Raw genomic sequence first — 27,926 nt, forward strand, 5'->3', positions numbered from 1 at the left:
TGGGTCGGCTACAAAACGCTTTGGCTCACTCATCCAACTCTAGGGACTGACTCAATTTCACCTGGGGGTGGCGTACTCCTTTAACCTTGTTTCTACTGCAACCACGACAATTCAGTTCATTTCTCCTGAGACTTTCTTGTAGAACAGGAGGTAAGGTGTGGAGGCGGAACAGGTCCGAGGAGAACACGCACGTACGAACTCTTCTTCCTCGAACAGCCTCACTTCCGAGTCATCAAAAAGCATCCACTTCCCTTCATAGTCCAGAAGGTTCTGTGAAGCCATGTCCAAGCTCACCTGACTCTCTTCTTTCACACCATCTCGTTCATCCCTTTCCTTCTTCACCACTCCGTTCTGTGCAGGAGAACCGGTATAAGCAGCCATATTAGCAGGTTTCTCTGAAGCTGCCTGCTTGCTGGTGCTGATCTCGTAGCTTGAGATGCTTCTCTGGCCTCCCAGTAGACTGACCCCTTCTGTAGACCGCTTTCCTCCGGCTTTGCTTGTCAAACTCGTTCCAGTAGTCGTGTTCTTCACTTTGGAGCTTAAGCTGAAGGACACCTCGCCGTCATCATAGTCAGGTGGAGAACCCTCTTCCTTCAGCGGTTTCATCTCTCCGTCTTTCTCTCGCGGACTCTCTTCCGGAGACTGGAGCTCGAGCTTGGTGCGGTGGAGGTCCATCATGCGGATGTAGGTGGTGTAATGACCGCTGCTGATGGTCACTCCACTGTGCATGACCACAGCGAAGAGCCTGTAATGTTGCTCCTGGTGGGAAGTGTTGGGTTGTGTGCTCCATTCGTCCAAGGAAAGTTTGAGGGGAGTGAGGAGAGGCGTGTTCACTTTTGACAGTCCAGCATATGGGTCCACCCTGTCCAAAAAACAGGAAGTAAATAATTTTATTGGACGTAGGGCACTACAAAGAGGAGGTATTTAGCCATTTCAGTTATAAGACATGAAACGTGCTGTTATAGAAAATGAATCCGCAACAGACTGGCAATAATGCATTACCATGCCAAATTTGATTATCTTCCTAAAACAGCTGCCACGACAGAAAATTTAATAGCTTTGTGGAATAAATTAATAGGATAAACGCATTCAAAACAAATCCAGCTTATCTAGATATTTAGGCTGTGTCCAAAAAAAAAAAAATCACACTTTCACTACTCCCTACTCACTGTCTAGGCAATTTTATGTAGAGTACTATACAGTGAGCTCATTGGTAAAATGGGATTGGGGGGGGGGGGAAGAGACCCAACACTTTCGTACATTACTCTGTCGCGCTGTTATTGACGTCATTACTGTCACACAATTAAAACCTGCCAGATTGGTTGGCTTGTGGGTTTTCAAAATAATAAATACCCCCCCGGTCTGGAATCCTACAGTCCGTACCCCGGTTACAGACCTTTGGCAACTCGCTCGTTCACAACAAATGTAGTAGCAATTTTTTTGTCAAGATTTAATTTCACAGCATGGATGGCGATAACGACAGTGTTCGCAGCGAATGCGAGCTTTATTATCCTGATGAAGATGAAATAAAAATATATTTCAGGAGAAAGCCGAAAACGAGCTTGTAGCAGGTTTGTTCTAAATATGGTTTCCCTTTCGGGCGCTCTCATTTTGTTAGAATGTGGTAAAGAAAAAAATTAGTATTTACCGGCTTAAGGTCGGTCCGTATCGTGAAATATTGAGGCCTCAGTCACGGTATTTCATGATATGGACCTCCCAGCTGGGAGGTCCGTATCGTGACCGAGGGCTTGAAAGTACTGAGCGAGGCCCTCTGGGTCGAGGTCACGGTATTTCACCATACGGACTGACCTTAAGCTGGTAAATAACGTGCATTTATTTACCAGCGGGGAGGTCCGTATCGTGAAATATCGTGACCGAGGTCTTGAAAATACTGACTGAGGCCTCTGGGCCGAGGTCACGGTATTTCACGATACGGACCCACCTTAAGCCGGTACATAATTTATTTTTTTCTTTACCACATTCTAACAGAAAACGAGAGCACCCGAAAGGGAAAACCGAGCCGAGCCGCCATTTTGAATCCTCATTCACGGCTGTAATGCGGCTTCCTCCTTGGTATACAAGTGCACTTCTATGGCAGGGGGGAAAGAAAAAAGAAAAAAAAAAACTACATTTCGCCGCTTATGTAGTCCCCTATTTATACAAAATTGAGTCATTCAGCCATGTTTTTGCTCAGCCTTAACATTTACAGGTTTTTAGCTTTCTCCTGAAATGTTTTCTTTTATTTCTTCTTCCTCAGGGTAGTAAAACTCTAGTCTGGCTAACGCGACTGCAAAGCTCTGTGAGCATTTGGTCTGGCTAAGATATTAAGCCCAACCGTTTCCCAGAGCCCGTGGTTGACCCGCCTCCCTGAAATGCCTCAGTTTGCTACTGGTCGAAGCCAGAAAAGGCTGTGACGAAGCTTAAACCAATCACATCACTCTTTCCTCTGACGTATGCAACGCGACGGGGCTAACTGGTAGATTAAACCATAGACATCCTATTATTAAACTCTTACCGAAGCTGGTCGGAAGCAAGGCGAAAACGTCCTTCCTTTCAATAAATACCTCCAGGGCTGCTCTTTGCTCCGTTTTCAATGAGAACTTCCCGTTGAATGCTTTCAATACAGCATTCGTGAATGAAGCGCTTCCGGCATAGATTCTGTAAACAATCTATGGCTTCCGGTCGCAGTTCTACTACGTCAGTGCCTTGAACGCGCCTCTACCCAGGGCCGTTGGAGATGCTCAAAGTTGATTGGTTCCCGATTTTTCAGGAGCTTGGAAGAGCTGGAGATAGCTTGCCTGGCCAGACTAAGCTCGCAACAGGCCCTCGTGTTGCGTCATGCTTAGGATGGGCGGGCCCAGGCTAGTAAAACTCGCTTTCGCTGTGAACACTGTCGTTATCGCTAGCCATGCTGTAAAATTAATGCTATTCTCCTGAGAAATGCTGGCAAAAATGTATAAGATTTTTGATAATCTTATAAAAAAAAAGAATGTTGACAAAAATTGCTACTATGTTTGTTTGTTGCGAGCGAGCGAGTCGCCAGAGGTCCGTAACTGGGATATTTTACATTACACTGACTGTATTTCCAACATTAATAAATAAAGTACTTTGTGTCTGCTGCATCTTTCAGTTCCTTTCAATCAATGAGGCTTTTGATTAATTCCTCACTCTGCACTGTAACTTTTATTCTTGTAATTTATCTGCCATTTTCTATTTTTAATTGTACTTGAATGCCCGTTTATAATGTTTCTTCCTCCATCCGTTCACCCCAACACACTTTTTCTTTCAGAACAACCGCAATGCATGATGGTGTATATATATTGCTTGGTTAGTGACCATCGGTTGTACACTACTTTTCACGGTGCATTGTGGGATACCATGATTGCACTATATAGGGTGTAATAATTCTGCCTGTACATTTGGACAGCACTACAAAATGGCGAACTCATTATATAGTCCAGTGTATATAATGAGTGGTTTCGGACACAGGGGTTAGTCATTGCCTGGAAAAACGAACACGCTTACTTAATGTGAAATTATAACGACTCAATTTAAGAAACTCACTCGGAGCCACTGGCTGCAAAACACTTGAGGTGAATGGTGACAACATCAGGGGTCTTATCGAAGAGAAGACTCCTCTCCGCCTCGGTGTAGTGGTGACACGTCTCGCAGAAATATTTATCCTGGCCAACAATCCGCTCCACTGATGCAAACTGAGAGATGGCCCACTTCAGAGTTTTCTGTTCTGGCTTAGGATCTGGGGAAACTGATAAAAGCAAAGACGATACCGAGTGAGTCGAATAAAACTGTGCTGCGAGGGGGGGAGCCATAATCCAAACACCCTGCTACGTCAGTTGAATAATAAAGATCACACTTGACCGCTGGGTTCTAGAAGATCTAATTATGACAAACACTTCACTGATCTCTCATTTATTTATCTGAATACACTCACTCTCTGAACTGGCCTCTGAGCAGCTGGTCTCATTCTCTTGCACTGGTACACTAATATCCTGGAAGTCCTCTCTCCTCTCAGTGTAGCACTCGCACTCCAGGCAGCGTGTCCTCAGCACCAGCTGACCCTGGAACAGCTGCTTCAACATATCCAAGCCCTGGACTTCTGCTTATGTTCAGAAAAGGTGTGGTGTAAAAAATGAGTACACAAACCCATAAAGCTCTTGAAGGGAATATAAGCTTTTCATCATCGCATGCAAAATTGTTTTGGAAAAGCCCACACCCATTAGAGATTAGCTGCCACCTTGAAATAAATTACATAAAAACACACAGCAACAGCTACCTGGAAAGGTCATGATACACAGGGCAACTATGCGTCGACATTTTCCTATTGAGATTGGGCAACATAATTTCTACCCGAATGATTTTGATCGTTTTAGACAACTTTTTAAAATCATCCAATCAGAGCGCTAGCAGCAAATCACATGATGAGCTTCTGAAATTTTCAACAAAGATGGTGGCGTCTCCGGCAGTGGAGCAAAGAAAGAGACACAACATATCTTTTTATGCTGGTAAGTTACGTGTAAACCCAAAGTGATGAGAGAAATTAATCAAATGCTTAGAAAACCAACATATTCATTGATTGATTCCCCCCCAGCTAAGTGTAAATTGCCATTAGCTAACCACCGCTCCATAGAGACTGAATGGGATTTAGCTAACTAGTGGTGGTTTTTGCGAAAATAGCTGAAAGTTATCACTAGCTGTGTAGGGCTCAAGATAGCTCTCTTGCATAAAGTTAAACGTGATGGTTTTTTTTTTTTTTTGAAAGTTGCTATTGTTTGTTGCTCTAATTAGAAGAAAAAGAAAGAAAGCACAACTTTATTCATCACACACATACCCAGAGCAGTGGGCAGCCATGCTAACAGCGCCCGGGGAGCAGTTGGGAGTTAGATGCCTCGCTCAAGGGCACCCCAGCCCAAGGCCGTCCCATATTAACCTAACCTGCATGTCTTTAGACTATGGGGGAAACCAGAGCACCTGGAGGAAACCCACGCAGACACGGAGAACATGCAAACTCCACACAGAAACGCCCTCGCCGGTCACTGGGTTCAAACCCAGAACCTTCTTGCTGCGAGGCGACCGTGCTAACCACTACACCACCGTGCCACCCAAAGTTGCCCTGTGTCTCACCTGGTTGCCCATTGCATCATCATTTTAAGATGAGATTAGTACACTACCGTTCAAAAGTTTGGGGTCACCCAGACAATTTTGTGTTTTCCATGAGAAGTCACACTTTTATTTCCCACCATAAGTTGTAAAACGAATAGAAAATATAGCCGAGACATTTTTCTGGCCATTTTGAGCATTTAATCGACCCCACAAATGTGATGCTCCAGAAACTCAATCTGCTCAAAGGAAGGTCAGTTTTATAGCTTCTCTAAAGAGCTCAACTGTTTTCAGCTGTGCTAACATGATTGTACAAGGGTTTTCTAATCATCCATTAGCCTTCTGAGGCAATGAGCAAACACATTGTACCATTAGAACACTGGAGTGATAGTTGCTGGAAATGGGCCTCTATACACCTATGGAGATATTGCACCAAAAACCAGACATTTGCAGCTAGAATAGTCATTTACCACATTAGCAATGTATAGAGTGGATTTCTGATTAGTTTAAAGTGATCTTCATTGAAAAGAACAGTGATTTTCTTTCAAAAATAAGGACATTTCAAAGTGACCCCAAACTTTTGAGCGGTATTGTATTTAACCCCTCAAAAAAAAAAGCGCCTGTTTGTCGTGTTATTACCTTCTGTCTTTGCTGCAGTTTGATTTTGGATGGTACTTTCAGGAGTGGCTTTCCCCTGGCCCTGAGGGTCACTGCTGCTCATGTCCTGGTCCTTGCTCTCTGCTTTGTCTCCCACATGAGAGCTGATTCGACCCATGCTGCGGAATTTGGAGAAAATACTGGGCTGTTTCCCTGAAGGTTTCAGCCAGTTCAGTCTTGCCCTCTTCTTCCTTTTACTCGCCTCCTTTATGGTTCCTTCACTCTTCTCCTCTTCTGTATTACTTCCTCTCTCTTTCTCTTCCTTTTCTGCCACATCCCTCTGGCCACGGACAGAATTTCCAGCCACATCACCAGAGGACTTTCTCTTTGACCGGGTGAAAGGTCCGATTTCCTCATCGTTTTTCGTAGGTTTGCTCTGAGACTTGGGCTTCTTCTTGGCATTGCCCACTTCTGTGTCGCTCTTCCTTTTCCCACTCAGCTGTCCATCAGAGCTCTCCTCTTCCTCTTGGGTAAGTGATGTCCCATCTGTTGTCCCACCTCTTGTGATGCGCTCAGTTTCTCCTGGTTTTTCATCTTGGGTAGTTCGAAGGTCTTTCTTAATGGTGTCGCAGGCCTCCTGGATATATCCGAGGATACACTGCAGTACCTCCTGGGCATCATGCTGCAGATAGCCCTCATACATAGGATTCAGCTGTCTGCATGTGTACAAAATGCTGTATTAGTGTTGATCAATAACGTCATCTTCAAATGGTATGAGGAGTAACTTGGGTCATATGACCATTAAGTACAATATCATTACTTAGACACGCATCAAATTCTAAAAACATGACACTGCTGACAGCAGTCTACTAAGATGTAATGACATCATAATACTGATATAATTGCCATATCTTCCAGGCCTATGAAGCATAAATAATCCGCACTGTAAATGTTCCAGTAGTACCTGAGCGTATTGAGTATTCGGCGTGGGGGTGTGGCCAGCTCTCCTTCGTTATATTTGTCTGGGTTGAACAAGAAACTGGACTGCAGCTGCTCCACTGAACATATTAAACTGTGGAAGCTGTGCAGTAATTCCATATGAACAGGCATCGAGTCTTCACATGAGTCTCCCTGCCCAGGGAGGAGAACAAAAAGGTAAGAGCAAGTCAGTCACGTTCCACAAAAAATGCCTGTCTCACAGTACTGCACAACCCTGACTACACTAATAGAGGATTATTTTACTCTATAACGAAAACAAGTCAGTTATAAACAGTTTTCTGTACTTTTATCAACTGTAAAGTCAAAGAAAATACAATAAATAACATTGCCTACTTCCTTATTCACCTAAAATAAAATACCAAGTACAGTACATCGCATTAACTGAGCAGTATTATGAGATCAACACCAGGGCTGTCATGAGTACTCAATTAGAAAAATCCCCCAAATGTAAACTCAAATCAAACATTCAGCAAATGACACCAGTCTGAGAAACTAACAGAGTGGACGCGTTTAAACCAATGTTTTTACAGAATGTTTCCACCCATTTCCGCTACAAGCTGCTTTTAAGGTTTTTCACGAACTACACTTTCAGGAAGCAGTTTTGGAGCACGAGCGTGTCTATAACAGATGGAAAAGTTCTGCATGTGATGAGGGAAAATTTTTATTGTTCACACTTTTAGTATTGTATTGCTCACACGCACAAAAACATTAACAAATGTCTGTACAAGCAGGTTTTAAAACACCATATGATAAACTACAATTATAACTCGATGGAAAAGGTCAACTAATTATCAAAATAAAATCAACAATGACAGCCCTGATCAATCAACACAGAATTAATAAATTCATCTGCTTTATTTTAACACTGATGCCAGTTAAACTATTTTCAGTTCAATGCAGTTTTATTTGTACAGCACTTTAACAGCAGACATTGTCACAAAGCAGCTTCACAGAAACCCAGATGTAGATTTGGGCAGATAACGAGCAAACGGTGCAAGGAAAAACTCCCTGAGACAGGTTTGTAGTACTCGAGTCCGACTCGTGCTCTAAGGGCTCATGACTTGACTTGGACTCATACATTAACTGCATTCGGACTGGTAAATTGGAGAATTTTTTCTTTATTTTTTGTAACGGGCCATAATAATTTGGCATAAAATATTTATATCTGCATTAATGTTGATACTAATTTTGTGCAAGAGAATGCACATTCACCTGTTCATGCGTCATGTTCAGGAACAAACTAACGTTAATGGTGCTAAAATGCCTGGAGCGAACACCCCTAGGATTGTCCACTTTGCTTCTACAGACTTCTCGGGGAGTGGGGGGAGGAGGAGAAAAAAAAAAAAAAGCACTGCTCTGTGTTCCATATGTAGAACAACTATTGAGGAGATGATGGGGACAACCTCGAACTTCAATCATCATTTGGCGAGACGACACCCAGAGAAGGAAGTGACACGCTATGTTCATTGCTCTGCGGGTAGTGGGGCTTGCTGAGCGATGAACTAGCTAGTGTTAACCCTTTCTCATGTTATTTGCCCTGTTGATAGTGGGCGGGGCTTGCTGAGCGATGAACAAGCTTTTTAACTGAAGCCTTTCAATGAAAATGGGGCGGTCAAGCAGTAACATTAGTCCAACACGGTAGCAGAGACGCTTTCACAAAAGCAGCAACAGCCACCGTCAAATGGTGCGGGTGGAGTCTTGTTCTCGGACTCGACTCAGATCAGTCACGGACTTGACTACAACGCTGCCTTGAGATGAACCTGACTCAAAAGGGATCATCCTGTGGGTTACTGAACAAGTTCAGCTACACACACACCAACATGGCAGTCAATCATGTCTCCGTGATGACTCAGGACTCCATTTAATTTGAATGAATAGGAATGTGTAACTAAAATCCTGAAACGCAAACAAACCTCTTCACTTTTGGCGCCATCTTCTTTCTGTTTGTCCTTTACCTTGGACAACTGATACAACGACTTAACAGCGTCTTTAAAACCAGGGCAATAATACAGGACCTGCAATGTTAAAGCGAGTCATTAGTAACGACATGATTATAAAAGACAATAAACAGGAAGAATAAATAATAGTACTATTACACCATGGTGAATCAAAACTTTTCTTGTACTAAGGATCTCATCTACTAAGCAGTTAACAATGTAATTATACCTAAAAACTGTGGGTACGCCACAGTGGCATTTCCCTGGCATCATAAACATCGTGTGAAGATAATGTCGGAATGAGGAGTGGCACTTCCACAATGCTTTTGTTTTTATAAAGTTTTGAATGCTGCGCGAGAGCGACACCAACCCATTATAAGCGCCTGTGAGCTCATGCATGAAGGCGACAGCAGACAGCGCGCTCCTCCGAGTGTGTTCTGCCCTGTGATGTGTTCTGCCCTATTCAGCAGTTCTGAATAACATGGTGTTGGCTGGGTTCACGCGTCTCAATAGAGAAACAGACGTTTGCCTTCACCCTTCCTGATTAATAGCACACGAGAGCTGGCTGATTGGTAGGACTTGGCAGGTAACCAAACGTGGAAGAAAAACAAACTACAAACAAAAAACAAACCCCACCTGTTCTTTTGCAGTCAGTGGAAAATTTAGCACAGGAGCTATACCCAACACTCTGAAAAAGAGCGAACCTGATTTCTGGATCTGTTTCTGGTCTTATTTACTTTAGATTCTGACAGTACAAGACAACAAATTCAGTTTCTTTAGACTGCAGTCGCATTTGCTCGCCCAGCCACACTCCTCATTTTAGTAATAAAACATGCACACGTTCTTTTTAGAAGGAATACAAAAATAAAACCTTCGAATTTTTTTTTTTTTTTATCAAGTAAAAGATTTGGGGTTTTGAATATGAATTATCCCGTAACTATGCTGCTACAGACTGAACAACCTTTAAAGTGCATATCATGGGTAAATTCGGGAGCAAGATCAGTGTAATTCTATTTTATATTAAACTTTGGTCAAATATCTGTCACATTCTGCATTCTCTGCAATTTTTTTTACCTTGCGCAATACCAGAAAAATTCAGTTGAAATCAAGCCATTTGAGGCGAATTGGTCCGCCTCTGAAAAAACTTGGCATTTGGATTTCCCGGCAAACATTGATTTTCGTGACGTCGCGTGCGGGACGCCTCCCTCTGAATCCTACGTCAGCACAGGTTTGTTTATGAGAAAATGACCTGGTGGTTTTCTGCAAATTTCTTCAACGTTATTGCTTAATTATTAAAATGGTTAACAGATGTATTGTAGGAGGGTGTAGCAACACCAATCTTGATGGGATTAGTACTCATCGTTTCCCAAAAGACCGGACAATGAGAGAGAAATGGGAGCGCTTGGTCTACACAGGCTGTGCACTGAAACCGTGCAAAGCTCTCGCAGCCTGCTGGCGCTTCCGCAGGTGACGTCACAAATCTGGCTCCAGACTCCCTTGGGATTTTTCCAGACGCGTGTTTTTTTTTTTTTTTTTCTGCTGTAGACAGATGGCCTTGTGCAAAATTACCCTTCTGGATGAGTGTGTAAAGGGACATACTTTCATATAAAAAAAAAAAAACACACAACACTAAATTGGTCTAGAACAGGGGTCACCAAACTTTTTTTCTCTGGGGGCCACATTGTCGTTCCTGACTGTGATGGGGGGCCGGGGTGGGGTCAGCTATATAGCACAGAATTGTATGACCCAGACAAACATGACCACCAGCAGGCCTCATTGTGTAGTAGAGATTACTAGCCTGGCACAGCCATCCCCACTACTATATCCACTCTACTATATCCACACTACTATATCCACTCTACTATATCCACACTACTATACCAACACTTGATTCCTGGCACATAATTATTTGTCTATCTTTACTAGTGGTTTGCAAAAGCAGTAATCGAGTCTTCACACTTTGTTTTAATTTGAAATACCACAGATATTCCATTTATTTATTTTCTAATAAAAATAACATCAAAGCTGTCAAGGTAAGAAACATCTGCCTAGTTGAGGTGATTGACACTGGCAAAGGTGAGTGGAAAATTATAAATTGTAGGTAGGCCTGTTGATATTATTAATAATAATTGTGTGCAGCACTTAATAAAGGTCAAATAAATAGGCCTATAAAATAAATACATTTAAAAAAAGAGACAGTGAAATTATAATATGATCAATAGATCACAGCAGTTGTGCTGTGTCCTGCACGTCATTGTTCTCATCCATGGCCAAAGCAAAAAACTCGAATTCTGACGCTTTCTCATTCAGCTGGTCATACACGTTGTCCCCTAAATCTTCGGTTCGCCTGGTCATAGTAGGTGCGGAGAGACTCACCGCGTTGAGCGCATCCTTCTTGTCGGGACGCACCTCCTCAGCCACAGCAAGCATGCATACTTTAACAAAGTCCCCATCAGTAAACGGCTTTCCATGGGTAGCTAGTAGCTGAGCTACCTTATAGCTAGCTCGGACAGCAGCCTGGTTGATCTGGGTTTGGCGAAGGAATACATTCTGTTGTGCAGCCAGTCCGCATTTCATCCTCCGAATCCTGTCTTCTCTTGTTTGCCCTCGCAAACTAGCATACTCTTTGTGGCGGGTTTCGTAGTGACGACGCAGATTATATTCTTTGAAAACCGACACACTTTCTTTACATACAAGATAAACTGCACGGTCCTTACACTGAACGAAAAAATAATCGGTGGTCCACTGTTCTTTAAAAACTCTGCACTCTCTGTCAGCTTTTCGCTTACCGCTAGCCATTTTGCTGTCCTGAACACTGACAGTTCTCTGCGCGTGCGCTGCCCGTCACTGCTTGATCGCGAGCATATGGCGAAAATTTGGAAAATATGAATAGTTCATTTTATAACTGAATATCAATTTTAATTGATAAAATCAACAAAATACAAGATGCAGACATGTTATTATTTGCCAAAAAGCAATTAAAAAAAAAAAAAAAAAAAGGCCATGACCACTTTTGGGGACTGACTCATAGGGCCGGTTCAAGTGGTGGGGGGGCAGAGGGGCTGGTCAAAGGGGGGTGGCGGGCCGGAGTCAGCCCATAGTTTGATGACCCCTGGTCTAGAATATGCACTTTAAGTGCCACTGTGTCATGTAAACCACAGTAGGCAGAAATCACTAAAGAGGGGAGGGGTGGGGAAGGAAAAAAACAAAGTTCTACTCCCCATTTGTTTATATATATATATATATATATATATATATATATATATATATATATATATATATATATATATTTTAGAAGAACTCTGGATCACCGGTGAATACTAAATGGCTTCCTGTTTACTGTACATACTCATTACACGATGTTATCACACAATACTTACATAGCACACACTATACACCCAACACAATTATATTCGGAAGTTCAACTAGTTCTGAACGTACGGTAATGGAAACAACCAAGAGCCATGTGTGTCATGTTTTATGCAGTGCTACAAGTGCTTGATTTAAGGCAAGGTCATCCACAAGGACTGTGTTCAGTCCTGCCTGAGTGCCGATTTACGTCATGGGTATGTGCAAATTTCTGAGATGACGTCATTTGCTTTGCACCAAATGACGAGAGGAAAAAAACCTCACTCGTTCAAATGTGGCTTGAATCTGAAAACGTTTTTAATAGCCTAAGTGACAAACCCAGCATTTTAAAATGGCACCTACCTGAAGGATGCTGTTAAGGTAGCAGGTGTTTCCCAGATTGTTAAGGCCAACAAAAGGTACGAGGCTCTCTCGTTTTCCACAGGGAAGAGATGAGGGACAAGGCGCTGGCACAACCTGATCACAGCTACAGACACAAAATCATTATAATTCTGCAAACTACATATATGGGTCTGTCTCCGAAACTGGGTACTGTGGGGGTACCCCACTAAATAAACTGTCAGTAAACTACGGTTTTGAATGGTGATGTTGGTTTTAATTTGAAATAAAATGAAAGAAATACAGATAAAACAATCTTTGATGTGAATATTCAGAACTTGGCAAAAATTCTGCAAATTTGTGGAAAAATGGCGGCTTGATCTGGGACATGATAAATGGTTGACTACATCACATTCCCTTAAAAAGGTTGTAGTCCACTGAAAAGTCTACAGTTATCACTAATTGTATTTTAAGGTGTAACTTTATACACCTCAGGATTGGTGCACTCACAGAATAATCATAACCGTAATAAAACATCATGCAGAATATTTGATCACCGTTGTAACTCCGTTTTCCGCAAACCCAAAACCAATACGATCGTGTGTTTTGATCTAAACGGAAAGCCTCAGGGTCAAGGTCACTACCTCACCAAAAGTAGTAACTTAAAATCACTACGCCATATAAACATTTAGTTATAAATCTGCAATTTTGTTTTTTAAAACGAAAGCTGAAAGTTCGGTATAGAATATGTTTCTTACAGAATATGTTACGATGGTAGCTGGTCTTGTATGAATTTCTGAGCTATAAAATGAGTTGTGGTCTATTTTTTACCGTAGCGTGTTATTTGTGTGCGGGGAAGGACACACTAACAATTTGCATGTGTAGAATGGAATTTTCCACTCCAACAGTTAGAAGTTGATCGTGCTTCCATTTGCGGTCTTTGTTACGCGGGTGATCTGTTCGGACGTTATCACTGAAAAGGTGAGTTTTGACAGTTTTATTTTGTTTTAGTCTTGCAGTATAAGGCAATAGAATGTTTCTTTTTCATCTTACTTTCATATTTTGTAGTGTTTGCATATTTTTGGCCAATATTTTGCAACCATGGGCAATTTAGATTGAACTTTTGATAGAATCTACGGCCAGTCATTTTGCCCCGCCCCCGCCCCATCCGGTGCGGTAGTGATGTCCCGTTGCTCGCGCGCCGCAGCAGAGACCCACGTGACTTTCAGCCGGTACAGTCGCTGTTCTTTTACCACCGCCGTTATTCTCATCTTTCCGGTGTGTTCTTGATTTTTCCATTGTGTCCTATTTCGCCATATCAAATACCCAAAATGTATCATATTATTCATATTTAAGTGAATAATCAATTCAGTCATCATAACTTGGCATTTTTAACCCAAGCAGTCAAAAAGAGGAAATTTATTCAATATTTTCACTCATCTGTGAAGGAGGGGCTTTAATTCTTCATGATGGAGTTATTTTATATGGAAATCAATTTTACAAAAGCATTTGAATTGTAATCAAAATTTCCCACAGTGCCAGATAAAGCAAGATGCTATCTTTATTCTTATTAAACATGTCAAAAGAAACATTGAGTGTTAGGGAAATGCAAAAAAAAAAAAAAAAAAAGAGTAAAATTAAATGTATTTTTTGACCATAATGTCCCAAAAGAGAGACCAGTTTCTGAGACGGGCCCATATACACACTCCTGCATGTAAAAAGTTAAAGTAAAACTCTGTCCTTTAAATGTTTTAAACAGGAGTAACTGTGACATGTTCAGATTCTTGTGCCAATTTCTTGGTTAGTACTATATTTTCATGATTCCTCTGAGGAGTCAGTGGTTATGTGCTGCACTGATGATGTCACACACGGACACCACTGGAGCAATTTCAACAGAAGAAAATTCCAACAATCTCAAGCGTAAGGAGTCACTGCTCACTCCTGAAAGGTAAACCAGAGCTTCTGTCCTCATTATTTTCATCCATGTTCAATCAATGAGAAATCCAACCCAGAAGTAGTGGGAAGAAAAAATGGCCTCAAATGTCCGAAACATGACACAGGTACATGATGCAACTGTGCAGAGTTACGGCAGAGACTCGAATTGCAGCGGTCTCAAAAGTAGCCGGTCACTGGCGGCAAATCACCGGCTATGGCTTGTTATGCCGCTGGCTATTGTCAGTCGAGTCACAAAATTTAATATTAAATATTTCTGACAGCAAAAAAAAGTTGTGAACGTAAATTACATCCACTATGTCATGCATGTCCGTTGCCGCGTCAACTGTGTTTACATCCTCGACATGAGTGCAGCCATTACTGCCGCCTGTGTTGCCAGATTGTGTTTACATCCTCAACATGAGTGCAGCCATTACTGCCACCTGTGCTGCCAGATTATGTTTACATCCTCGACATGAGTGCAGCCATTACTGCCACCTGTGTTGCCAGATTGGGCGGTTTCCCGCCCAATTTGGGCGGTTTTAAGTGCATTTTGGCGGGTTTTGTACATATTTTGGGCTGTAAAACGTCAGCAGTATCTGGCAACATATTTTTTTACTTAATACAAGAAATTAATGGATGCCAACGTTTTTGCCAAAATGGTATTTTATTTTCCATTGTTTAGGCAGCTTCAGCATCATACTGTGAGATTCTGTTCAAATTGTTGTTTTTTCTTCTATGAAGCCTGAGCCATTTATTTTATTAGTTTATAATTATTGTTTAATTTAGTCTTCAGGAGAGACTGCCTGCACACAGTACTAGTATTAATAGGTTTTTTTTTCTTACATGAAAGCTGAGGCATTTATATTATATTTGAAGGTAACTTCATGTTGTGCTGTGAGGTTCTATGCACTTTAACTTTTGAACCAACAGGAGCATTTGGATAAGTAAATCCTATTTTTCTGCATTTCTGTAGTCCTGGTAATCTTTTATATTGGTAAAGTTGTTTATAGGACCATTTCTCAGTGTCTGTTTTTTTAATCAATAGTTTTTCAGTAATAACTTAATATTTAACATATCACTCAATTTTAAATAACCCCCGCGCCTCCCCCATGGCTTGCCCCCATAGTCTCCAAAATTTCTGTGGGAAACACTGGCGTGCGTAACAATGCTAATCAAGCTTAAGCTAGACGACCCGCCTCAAATACCTGTCCCGGGTAAATGTTATCCCAATTTTAGATGGCCTGTTCCAAACCATCCCGCCCCATGAAAAATTCGTACTTCCATCCATCCATCTATCTATCGATCCCTGCACGCTTTGCGTGCATTATGTCTGCCGCTGGCAGACATTTTACCATTTTGCACCCTGCTGTAAATTATTTGTACCCTGCTATTCTCCCAAACTTTGAAGCCCCTGGAATTGGCTAATTAGCGGCCTGCGTGATGACGGTGACGTTATCAGGATAGTCTGAGCAGAGTGTACAGATGAGAGAGCTGGACAGATTAAAGCCTCTGACACTGCGTGATTTCAGCAGTCTTTGACACGATCCCAATAATGTCTTAGCTGAAGTCTATAACAGACAGTACAGTAAAATGCTATCCATGTGAGTGAAGGGTTTTTTTTTTTTGCTCTACAAAATTCAGTGTCCTACGGACCGGCACTGGAAAATGCGAACTGGATCGAATTTTGTCATCTGAATCCACGTCATTAACAAATCACTCGATCACCACAAATTATCTGTGTGTTCTTTTTGTTATAGTTTAATGTGTTTGTGAATAACATACTTTTATAACACCAATGACTGCACATGCATGTTTCCTAAAATAGTCTACAAGCGTCTAAACTGGTCACTTCCCCTTTCCAGGTGCTACAATCTTTGCTTATGGATGTATTTTTGACTGAATAAGTCTGGAAAAGATCACCGTTCATCACTAAGACATGTCGGGTGGCATGGTGGTGCAGTGGTTAGCGCTGTCGCCTCACAGCGAGAAGGTTCCAGGTTCAAACCTGACGGCCGATGGAGGCCTTTCTGTATGGAGTTTGCATGTTCTCCCTGTGTCTGCGCGAGTTTCCTCCCACAGTCCAAAGACATGCGGTTAGGTTAACTGGCTACTCCATAGATGTGAATGGTTGGGTGGAAACTGCTGTCTTCTGAGCTAGCTAACAAACCTACAGCAGTCAGGCAACTACAAGAAGACTGAGACAGAACCAAGGACACACTTGTCCTTATAGTTCCTGTGGCTTGTAATATGAACTGGAAGATCAATACACTCACATTGCATTTCTTAAGACAAGGTGACAAAATCTTGAATTACGATTTATAAAATATCACATTACAGGGATTTCACAGACGCTGTTATCCAGAGCAATGCACAACATACCCGGAGCAGTTAGGGATTAGGTGCCTTGCTCAAGGGCACTTCAGCCATTCCTGCTGGTCGAGGGAATCGAACTGGTAACTTTTTGGTCCCAAAGCTGCTTCTCTAACCTTTAAGCCATGGCTTCCCCCACATCCATCACTCTCATGCTATCCTACACCCAGACTTCCCCCCCCCTTTTACCGGCTATATTAGCCCCTATGCACAACCCTTTTTTAAACCTTTTAATTCTAGTGTTTGAGTATTAAAGGATTTGTATAGTTAAAGCAAGACAGCCTTTCGATTTCATAAAATCGGTGAAATTTAGTTCCCTCTGAAATTTGGTCATTGCGATAGAGGTTTATTTCTGTAATATCTCAAGATATCAGACTATTCTGTGGCTGGAAAGTGACTTAATTTGAGGGGATTCCCAAGCAAATAATAATATGCATGAAAATCACTCGCTTCACGCAGACAGAGGAAGTCCATGTGTGCAGGTTTACCTTTGACCGTGCACTGACAGTTACATCCCTGTCACTAAACAAACAGCTGATCGCACCGAGGTGCTCACTGACCACCGATATTTATTAGTTCGGTCCTGCGTTTCCTTTCCTTCGCAACATAACCTCTTTTCTTCTCGCTTTCCGTTACTGTAGTCGGTCTTTCATGTTTCAGTCACACGCTCACATCCTCCATTTTTCTCTCCTGTTTCAAATTTGTATCCCACAATGCCTTGCGCAAACGGGGAAAGTTCACCACGTCATGCATGACATCGTATCTTGAATTGGGTCATGGTGAAGCAGGAAAAAAATAGCAGAGAATCTAAGGCCATGCGGCCCTAAATTCATTAATTGTTCTATTTTTAAAAAAAAAAAAACCTGGAAGTCTGCGATTCAAATTCAATAGCTTTCGGGCCCCTAAACAAAAACTTGAAAAATCTGAAAGGCAGTTTACCTTTAATTTCTATTGCTGTTTACATTTTATTCCATCATAACATCCTACTGAACCACTTCCACTATGCGTACTGCCCAGAATCTGTGATCATCTCACAATTGTCTTTTTTTTTTTTTTTGCATTTGCATGTCTCATATAAGCTACTGGCAGGGTTCGAAATTAACTTTTTTTTCTTTGTGTCCCCCAGTGGTCCCGAATTCTGTGTTGTATTGTCCTGAATGGAAGCAATAGTGTCCCCATTTTTTTCCTCTCTGAAATAACCAGTGGTTAATATTATCATATGAAGTTACTATTATATTTGTAACTATGCGATTTTGAACCCTTTATATCATTTTTACAATAAGTCACAAGACACAAGCGACACGTCCTATACATCATCTACTTCAAAATTACAGTTATTGCATTTTCAGTTTATTAAACTTTGGCGATCTCACTGTATGAATAGATACCCGTTTATTTAAAGGGGCCAACTAGCTCATTCAGAAAATGTTTCAACTCCCTACATCTGCAGTACACTTTAGTTGAAAATAAGACCCCTTTTATGTTCATTTCATCTACTTATACCTTGAATATCTGTTGGCACTTATAAGGCCAACTTATAATTTTCACCATTACCGTTATCCATTTTTATGAACTTTCCGTTATCCATTACCGTTATCCATTTTTATTAACTTTCCGTTATCCATTTTATGAACTTTCGCTGCTGAAACGTGGGTGCAAATTAGCAACATCAACATAGTGCCAGGTCCGAGCCTAGTTGTGCTGCTGACTGACTAAACTTTCTGAACGAGAAAGACACCAAGAAAACTCACTTATTCTGTTGAACGGTATCTTCCGTCAATATCATCCACATCATTCCTGTTGTATTTTATAACGTGTCTAACAGTGTTCATTCAGTTCATTCAGTTGCTAGCGTTGCCTGCAGACCAGGCGATGACACTTTGGATCCTGAAGGTCCCGGAGACGTTATGTCTGGGCTTTCAGTTTCTTCCCCGCGGTCGGTCCGCTTCAACCACTTAAGCATTTTTGTTCTGGCAAGAGTCGGCGCAGCGTGTGCGGTAGCAATTCCATTCCAAGTCCATATAATGCGGACACCGGCCGAAGATTCTAGAACAGAATGCGCTGCTCTGTAGCCTACGGATGCAGGTGCATCGAAAGTGTAGCTACTATGTATTTTTCGCTGTTAACGTTTTAAAATTAAAATTGACAAATTAGGTGAATGTCTACGTATGTGTTACGGCTTTGTAAATAATATTAATGTAGAACTTTTTTTCTAGATCTATTTTTTTCCATTGTCCCGGGATTGTCCCAGATATGATCATTTTGTGCCCCGATGACATTTTTTATGGTCCCCGGGACACCGTTAGTTTTGAGCGCTGGCTACTGGATGCCTTAATTTCCTTTGGGATGAATAATCTATCTACACGGATATCATAGATGGTAAGATACTCAGAATATCACAGAAAAGGTCCTCTCTCATGATAAATTTCTAATTTCATTAAAATTGATTAGACAGGAAATCGTGTTACATCCGTTTAAAAAAAAGGGGGGGGGGGAATGAAATCATTTTTAAACTTGCTTTATTTCTCAATGCGTTATTCAATTACGTTTTCGGTTTTATTAACTTTATATTGTGACTCATATTTGCATATTACACTTATCAGCCTTTTCGGTTTTTAGCCATGTTGAACGTAGTTCGTTTGGTCCATGGCAGGCGCCGCTTATCCGCACGATCTTCACGAGACTTGTGTGAGACTTCAAACGTGAAGGGTCAGCGCTGCCATTTTGAAAACTCTCTACACAGCGGCCAGATCGCCATATCATTCCAATTTGGTTTAATTTCGAGATGTGCCAGTTTCATCAGCGATGGAGTGTCAGTCCTGCGCTGTGGCTCGTGTACCTGAAGGTGCACCTCGGGCTGCGTGCGTGCCGAGTGGACTCCAGCATGCGCACTGAACAAGGCGCACCTGAGCTCAATTAAGGAACTACGTGCTTACCTATTTAAGGACTGTGAAGGATTACTATATGCATGTACGCATTACTGAGCCTTTCTACCCGTTGTCTTGAGTTCCTGTTTCTCGTTCTTGTCCTCGCTTAGCCTTTGGTGCACTGTTTGCGCCTCGACCGACCCTTTTGCCTGTATTCATGGGAGGTGTTCGCCATTAAGGATGACATTAAGGATTCTTGACTTGTCAATTGCAAGCCAAGGTAAAAACGTTCTCCTTTTTGCTTGAGCGTTGCTGCTCCGTTTCTTCTTTGACTGCTTGATTTTGTGCTCAAATTTTGTCGGAACAGCGTCAGGTTTGAGCCTTCTCTGTCTGACACTGACACCTAAACTCTCCAACAGATGGGGATTCTTCAGAAAGTGATCGGAGCACAGAGTGGCGTATTTACCCGGCTGCCAACCCTCTCGCTTCACGTGCGCAATCCACTCTCTCGGAAAGAGGTAAAAACTTCTTCCTGAACTGGTCCCATTGTTACAGTTCACTGCACAATAATAAGGCACAGTTTCTCTTTGGAAATTCCCAAACGCACGTCTGCACTCAAGTCGAACGGCAATGCAAATTAACGGAAGTGGACTCAACTCAAGCGATTTGTTTGCCATGAATGACGTCACGTGCTGAGTGGTCACGAAAATCACCGAGCAGAAATTCGCCATGATCTGCGCCAAGTTATTCTAATTATTACTTCTTAACAATACTTCTTGGGACCAGAAGAAAATTACAGAGGTTTTTTTTTTTTTTTAAGTTTCAAATGCACATAAACTGAAAACCTTTGCCTAGGACCTTAAAAGTGCATATCACAGGTAAATTCAGGAGCAAGATGAATGTAATTCTATTTTATATTAAACTTTGGTCAAATATCTGTCACATTTTGCGCAATTTTTTTTTACCTTGCGCAATACCAGAAAAATCCAGTTGAAATCAAGCCATTTGAGGTGAATTGGTCCGCCTCTGAAAAAACTTGGCATTTGGATTTCCTGGGAAACCTTGATTTTCATGACGTTGCGTGCGGGACGCCTCCTTCTGAATCCTACGTCAGCGCTGGTTCACGTGTCTCAATAGAAAACAGACGTTTGCCTTCACCCTTCCTGATTAATAGCACACGAGAGCTGGCTGATTGGTAGGACTTGGCAAGTAACCAAACGTGGAAGAAAAACAAACTACAAACAAAAAAAACAAATCCCACCTGTTCTTTTGCAGTCAGTGGAAAATTTAGCACAGGAGCTATACCCAACACTGAAAAAGAGCGAACCTGATTTCTGGATCTGTTTCTGGTCTTATTTACTTTAGATTCTGACAGTACAAGACAACAAATTCAGTTTCTTTAGACTTGCAGTCGCATTTGCTCGCCCAGCCACACTCCTCATTTTAGTAATAACAGAACATGCACACATTCTTTTTAGAAGGAATTTTAAAAAAACCTTTTTTTTTTTAACCAAGTAAAAGATTTGGGGTTTTGAATATGAATTATCCTGTAACTTTATGCTGCTACAGACTGAACAACCTTAAGTGCATATCACGGGTAAATTCAGGAGCAAGATCAGTGTAATTCTCCTATTTTATGTTAAACTTTGGTCAAATATCTGTAACATTCTGCATTCTCTGCAATTTTTTTACCTTGCGCAATACCAGAAAAATCCAGTTGAAATCAAGCCATTTGAGGCGAATTGGTCCGCCTCTGAAAAAACTTGGCATCTGGATTTCCCGGCAAACACTGATTTTCGTGACGTCGCGTGTGGGACGCCTCCCTCTGAATCCTACGTCAGCGCTGGTTTGTTTATGAGAAAACGACCTGGTGGTTTTCTGCAAATTTCTTCAACGTTATCACGTAATTTATTAAAATGGTTAACAGATGTATCGTAGGAGGGTGTAGCAACACCAATCTTGATGGGATCAGTACTCATCGTTTTCCAAAAGACCAGACAATGAGAGAGAAATGGGAGCGCTTGGTCTACACAGGCTGTGCACTGAAACCGCGCAAAGCTCGCGCAGCCTGCTGGCGCTTCCGCAGGTGACGTCACGAATCTGGCTCCAGACTCCCTTGGGATTTTTCCAGACGTGTTTTTTTATTTTATTTTTTTCTGCTGTAGACAGATGGCCTTGTGCAAAATTACCCTTCTGGATGAGTGTGTAAAGGGACATACTTTCATTAAAAAAAAAAAAGCACCACTAAATTGGTCTAGAACAGTGGTTTTCAAAGTGGGGGCCTCAAAGTTGGAGGGACGATGACAAAAAAAATTGCGAAAAAAATATATATTTTAAAAATAATTAAATATATTGTAATTAGTTTTTTAATCATTATTATAAAATATAATTATTAATAATACATCATATCGAAACGTTGTTTGCCATGCTCATCTCTCCGATTGCCTGTGACGTTGCGGTTTGCGCCATTTATCAAGCTGCTTTGCTCCTTAAGCTAGAGTATTGCTAGCGCAAAATGGACAGGTTTTTGAAGAGACCGAAGGAACAAAACAACAGCCATGCTGTGGAGGACACTGCTGCGAAAAAAAAACTAAGAAGTCCTGGCCAACTGAAATCCGAAAATATGAGGCAGCATACATTAAGTATGGCTTTACAGCCATACAGAAAAATGGCCATGATTGCCCGAAATGCGTCCTCTGTCTGGAGACCCTGTCAAACGAGTGCTTAAAACCTTCGAAACTTCAGCGTCACTTGGTACAAAAACATCCGACAGATGCCGAAAAAACAGTAGATTTCTTCAGACGCAAAGAAGAGCATTTGGTCAGGCAACCTGCTGCATTCACCCAGCAAGCTACTGTCCCCGAGCGGGCCCTGAAGGCATCATTTTTAGCCTCGTACCACACTGCTCGTGCTAAAAAACCTCACTCAATTGAGGAAGATTTGATTTTACCAGCCACCAAAGACACTGTCTGAGAATTGCTTGGTGAGGATGCTGCCAAAAACCAAAAACCAAAAAAAAAATCGATGCTGTCCCACTCTCTGATAACACCGTGAGCCGACGGATTGGTGACATGGCTCAAGACGTATCTGCTCAGCTGTTGGAGCAGGTGAGAGCCAGCGAATACGTTGCACTTCAGCTGGATGAGAGCACAGATTTATCCAATGAGGCCCAACTGCTTGTGTACATCAGATTTATTTCACAGGAAAGATTTGTGGAGGAAATACTATTTTGTAAAACACTTAAAAGAAGAACTACTGGGAAAGACATTTTTCAAATTTTAGACTATTACACAGAGTCTAATGGATTGGACTGGACCCGTTGTGTGGGGGTGTGTTCGGACGGAGCCGCGGCAATGAGTGGGAAGATCAGTGGAGTGACCGCGCTCATTAAGCAGAAGGCCCCGCATGTAGTGGCCACACACTGCGTGCTCCATCGCGAGGCACTGGTCGCAAAAAGGATGGATAACGAGTTGAATCAGGTACTACAGGAGGTTATACAGTTTATTGTTCAGCGCGAAAATATTTGTGTTGAAAACATGTTCGTTAATAGAGTGCTTCGAGGTCAGTGCGAACCCAGCGGCGGCCATATTGGAAGTCAAAGGTTGCTGTGTCAGTGCATTATTGTTCAGCGAAGCAAAAAGGGGTGACAATGCCAAATACGTGTGTCATTGTTGGCTGTAGTAGCCGGGGGGAAAAGGGTGGCAAAAGCTTCCACAGACTCCCTAAAGTCGTGACTAACCAGGGAATTGCAGCACAGGAGAAAAGCGAGCGGAGGAGACGACAGTGGCTGGCTGCCATTAACCGATCAAATTTAGGACAACTAGACTGTATCCGGATTTGTTCTGATCACTTTGTGACAGGTAGGTTAAATTGTCTTGAATTTCATAGTTACTAAAATAAATGTGATACAAACTCTTTTTTTCTATGTACTTTCAGCAATGATTAATGGATATATTTGTCACATTAGGTAGCTTATGTCTACTGCAGTGCATTGTCGCATCAAATGGCATTTAAGATCTAGGCCTAGTAATGTTTATGTACACATGCTGTTAGTACAAGTTACATACTAGGACTACATTTTATTCACTGACTAAAATAATTGATAATTATAATAGTTTTTCAAACATTATTTAGATTTTGGCTTCCATACTCTTGTAGTTCTGGAAATCCTTTAGTTCACAAAATGGACTTGGGTGAAACACTAGATAGTTCACAAGATCGATGTATGTCACATGCGGCAACAAGCTGGGGTCAGCTTTCCATTCCTTCTCACTAAGGGCCTCTGCCTGCTCTTGCAACAAGGCTTTCGCAGATAGCTTTTCGCAGACAGTTGTAATTTATCGTTGAGCGGGGAGTGATAGGCGTGCGCGATGTTATTCACCGCCACAACGCAAGGGGGCGCGAAGTCGCGCAATCGCTAGGAGTAGTTGGTGGGTGTGGTTAGTGGAGTGTTTATCCTCCGGTTACTTATAATGGCTAGAACTGGAGTCGTATAGATGTACGTACTTCCTCAATCAACCGCTCTTCGTGCTGCTCCATCTTCGCTCGTGTTTTTAAAAATGGCGGTCGTGAAAACAAAAACTGGGAAAGTAGGGAAGCGGAAGTGCGTGTACAGCGGATGTAGAGTGGACCAATCAGAGCCCTCTTGTCTGCGACGCTGTCTGTGAGGCTTCTGTGGTGGTCACAATTTTTGGGAGGTGCACGCAGAGCGTCTGCGAAGGTGGGGGGGGGCTACGCAGACGCTGTCTACGACACCATCTGCAAGGACTGGGTTGTCAGCATAAATTGGCCTTAAGCCCTCTAACGCGGAAACGAATCGGTGAATGTGTACTCTATGACGTGTACTCTATGGCTACGTTCACACTGCAGGCTGAAGTGACTCAAATCCGATCTTTTCGCCCATATGTGACCTGTATCCGATCTTTTATTGACAATATGAACGACACAGATCCGATTTTTTCAAATCCGACCCAGGCCATTTGGATATGTGGTCCTAATTCCGATTCCTATCCGCTCTTTTCGTATGCGACTTCAGTCTGAACCGCCAGGTCGCATTCATCCGACTTACACGTCATCAACAAGCCACAAACGTCACTATTCTGTGCTGAAGTAGGCGGCGGGTCTCTCAAAAAAAGTTACAACAACATGGCGCATAATCACGGGCGCAGATAGAGGGTGGGACGGGTGGGATTCGTCCCACCCAGATTTAAATTCACTTCGTTCGGTCCCCCCACTTTGCATAAGGCAAACCTCACGGAAAAATCAAAAGACTAATTACCATTCGGTTTATTGAGGTGCACGGCAGTGTATACATAGTTGCAACAACTCACGTAAAACAAAATAAAGACTGATATTCGGTTGGTTGAGCTGCGCAGACTGCACAGGTTGCGAGCTCGAGCTTGGTTTCTATGGTAACCCACAACAAGTTTGACCGGCATATCGGGGTTGGTTTGCTGGCAGCTTTGTCCCCCCCAGTTCAAAAAACGTATCTGCGCCCCTGCGCATGACATCAATGCGAGGGACGCTTCGGGCTGTGAAGGTTCTGAATCTTCTCAATGGAAGGACGCAGAGGTTAGGGAGCCGATTTCCATTTGGGGGGAAACAGCTATTCAAGCTAGATTGGATGGGTCATACCGCAACCGGGCGGTTTTACTTCCGTAAACACTGGCCATGCTCACTGCGTGTGACGTCGTCGTATCCTGCAATGCGCATGCGGAACACTCAGGGATGTGATTTGGGGCTGGTGAAATTATCTGAAAATTTTAGCCGGGGGGCTGGGGGCCACAGGCCCCCAGCTGGTCCAGGGCAGCGGCCTGGTGGGGGGACAAGGGAGGAAGCCCCCCGAAGCTCCTGGGTTCTGGGGTTTTCTGACTTAAAAACTGTACTAAAATGGCAAGCAAACACACAAGAAAAAAACTTGTCATGATTAACAAATTCAAGCCAATTTAATGGTCAACATGCAACTCTGACACACTCTCTCACACACACACACGCACGCTCGCTCGCTCACACACACACACACTCTCACTCACACCCCCCAAAGAACCAGTGCGAGCAGGGCCCGCTAGCCCCGCGCCTTGTGACGTAATTCGCCCCGAGGCGAGCCGCGGTTTTTCTCCAACCATTCCCAGCGGAACTTTTTTTTTTTTCACTATTCTGTTGATTTCTTTAACTCGATTTGCATCTTTACGCCTCGATCACGGAGGCTGCCATCTTTCAACTCTTTGTTTGAAGCGAGCTTACGTACAGCTATCTAACAAGCGCGTTCATTGGTTGTTACAGAGCGATGAGCCAATCACGTACCTCGTTTCATCTCATTGACGTAATTACGCAATTATGTCATTGAGATGAAACGAGGTACGTGATTGGCTCATCGCTCTGTAACAACCAATGAACGCGCTTGTTAGATAGCTGTACGTAAGCTCGCTTCAAACAAAGAGTTGAAAGATGGCAGCCTCTGTGATCGAGGCGTAAAGATGCAAATCCGAGGCTGCCATCTTTCAAACAAAGTCGGAACGAATAGGATACGAATGTGGATGAGGGAAAAATCGGAAAAAAAAATTTCTTCAAGTTTTGAGGTGAAAAAAAGCGGAATTCCGCGAATTCGCGGAAAAAAATCACATCCCTGAACACTTTTAGGTCGCTTTTCGTTCATACTGAGGATCACATACAAGTCGCATATATTTGTTAATGTGAACGACCTCACAAAAAAAATCGGAATTGAGCATTAAGCCTTGCAGTGTGAACGTAGCGTATGAGCGCTCTGGAGCGAGTGACTTCCAAGATGGCCGCGCAGACCGCAGTGTTACTATTTTTAGCATCATCTCGGAGCACTCTATAATGTTCTTATGCTAAACAAATGTAACAATTATTGAATAAAAGTAAGAGAAAACATTCTAAAAGTTGTTTCTTTACATATTTTGGAGCATTGTCTGTGGGTTTGCAAAGGGGGTCCCCGGCCAGAAGCTAATGCTGTTTGGGGGGCCTTGGCATGGAAAAGTTTGGGAACCCCTGGTGTAGAATATGCACTTTAAGGCAGGGTCCCCCAGGCTGACAGCAGGGGTATGAATCCTCCCACCTTGTGGTCGCTGCTGGTACTGCAGTGTTGACTTCCTCAGCCTGAGGCTCTGTGAAGTCGAGGGCGCGCTTGGTTTCTTTCCTCTGCAGGAACTTTAGAGACAGGCGCTTTTTCCTCAGTGGACTCCCCACACCCACTGCAGCTCCATCACTCTGCTGCTGCTGCACACCTGGCATTTTACTGCGCCTACAATCAACACTAACACAGACACACACTTATCCTGAAAACAACTCCATATATTAAAAAAAAAAAAATCATATGAACCTAATACTACAGTCCACCAGAACACTAATAACACTCTGAACTGGATTATTAACAAACAGTCGTAAAAAAAAGCACTTACGTGTTATACTAAATACAAAAAGTTACAGGAATTATGAAGGTAAACTATTCACACGTATCAACACTATTTTGAGGCTCCGTCTCAAATATCCCCTTAGTGCACTATATAAGGTGCACGAGCCGTTGCTTTTCTTCCCTAAGTATCGCACTAATCTAGGACAGAGCACGCGATTTGTATTTCAGCCACAACGCGGCTAGCATTAACCGAAAACCCCGACTGAATTCAAGCTGCTCTTTCACTCCAGCTACCTCAGAGACAGGAAAAGTGTTAAACACAAACCTCTTACACACCACTTGGGTTACATCTTCATGCGTAAAATCCACTCCTACTAACGCCTATCTAATTTCCAGGACAGTTTCACAGACACCTTAAGAACAACTTCGATGGCGCGATATCATCTCCCACACTCGTTTTCCGACAAGACACGCCTCCTGCCTTGTGATTGGCCTATGATTATCTTTGCAAGTCAGCCATCTGGTGGAGTTGTGGATTATTATCCAATCATAGTGCAGGGGTGGGATTTATCAGAATACGGGTAGGGAATGAAAACGCTCGGGTGAACTGAGCGAGCTGGAGAACTTGGCGCTTTTTTCCAAGGCAGCACAGCGAAGTGCCGTCTTTCGGCTGGAACAAGAAGACAGCTCTGGTTGAATGAGTTATTCAGTTAAAAATCGAACATAAGCTCAAAAATCCACACGTATACTAAATGTCTGTTCTGTCTCATTTCTTTAAAAATACATTACAAATCAAAACAGGTCAACTGTGTGCGATATTGCAGGCGAAATTTGAGACTACCCGTTCTGTCACGTGATCAGTGGGTCCTTTTTTTAGTGTGTGTCTCGAGCCTCCTGGTCCTGTAAGAGAATAGCCGAAAGAAAACAAAAACAAGCCTAATTAATTAATTAAAGAATATGATGGGGTCATTTTTATTATTAGTTAATTAGTAGTAAAAATAGTGTGTGTGTGTATATATATATATATATATATATATATAT

General features: G+C 42.5%; 1 protein-coding gene across 3 annotated transcripts; it reads right to left on the bottom strand.

Moving 5' to 3' along the window:
- usp1 (ubiquitin specific peptidase 1) lies at window positions 1-27,354 on the bottom strand. 3 transcript variants are annotated; one of them, XM_060919958.1, is made up of 9 exons: window positions 27,211-27,354; window positions 26,589-26,786; window positions 12,363-12,486; window positions 8,628-8,729; window positions 6,680-6,846; window positions 5,758-6,431; window positions 3,953-4,117; window positions 3,565-3,766; window positions 1-862 (listed from the first exon to the last, which is right to left on the bottom strand). In XM_060919958.1, exons 2-9 carry the CDS (start codon window positions 26,762-26,764, stop codon window positions 112-114), a joined length of 2,361 nt encoding a protein of 786 aa, XP_060775941.1. In that variant the 5' UTR covers window positions 26,765-26,786; window positions 27,211-27,354; the 3' UTR covers window positions 1-111. The 3 variants fall into 3 exon arrangements, with proteins under 3 accessions (XP_060775941.1, XP_060775940.1, XP_060775942.1); XM_060919957.1 differs by having other exon boundaries at window positions 3,953-4,120; XM_060919959.1 differs by lacking the exon at window positions 27,211-27,354 and having other exon boundaries at window positions 3,953-4,120; window positions 26,426-26,679.
- Window positions 27,355-27,926: the final 572 nt, after the last annotated feature.

This window comes from Neoarius graeffei, chromosome 4, assembly GCF_027579695.1.
Source record: "Neoarius graeffei isolate fNeoGra1 chromosome 4, fNeoGra1.pri, whole genome shotgun sequence".
Classification (NCBI taxonomy): Eukaryota; Metazoa; Chordata; class Actinopteri; order Siluriformes; family Ariidae; genus Neoarius; species Neoarius graeffei.

What these genes read in the sequence shown, in the direction of transcription:
- usp1 (XM_060919957.1), bottom strand. Translation starts at nt 26,764, where the DNA reads ATGCCAGGTGTGCAGCAGCAGCAGAGTGATGGAGCTGCAGTGGGTGTG. An exon ending in ACCTTAACAGCATCCTTCAG is followed by an intron (nt 8,730 to 12,362) that starts GTAGGTGCCATT and finishes TTAACATTGCAG; the next exon opens with GTCCTGTATTATTGCCCTGG. An exon ending in TTTGCAGCCAGTGGCTCCGA is followed by an intron (nt 863 to 3,564) that starts GTGAGTTTCTTA and finishes TTTTTTGGACAG; the next exon opens with GGTGGACCCATATGCTGGAC.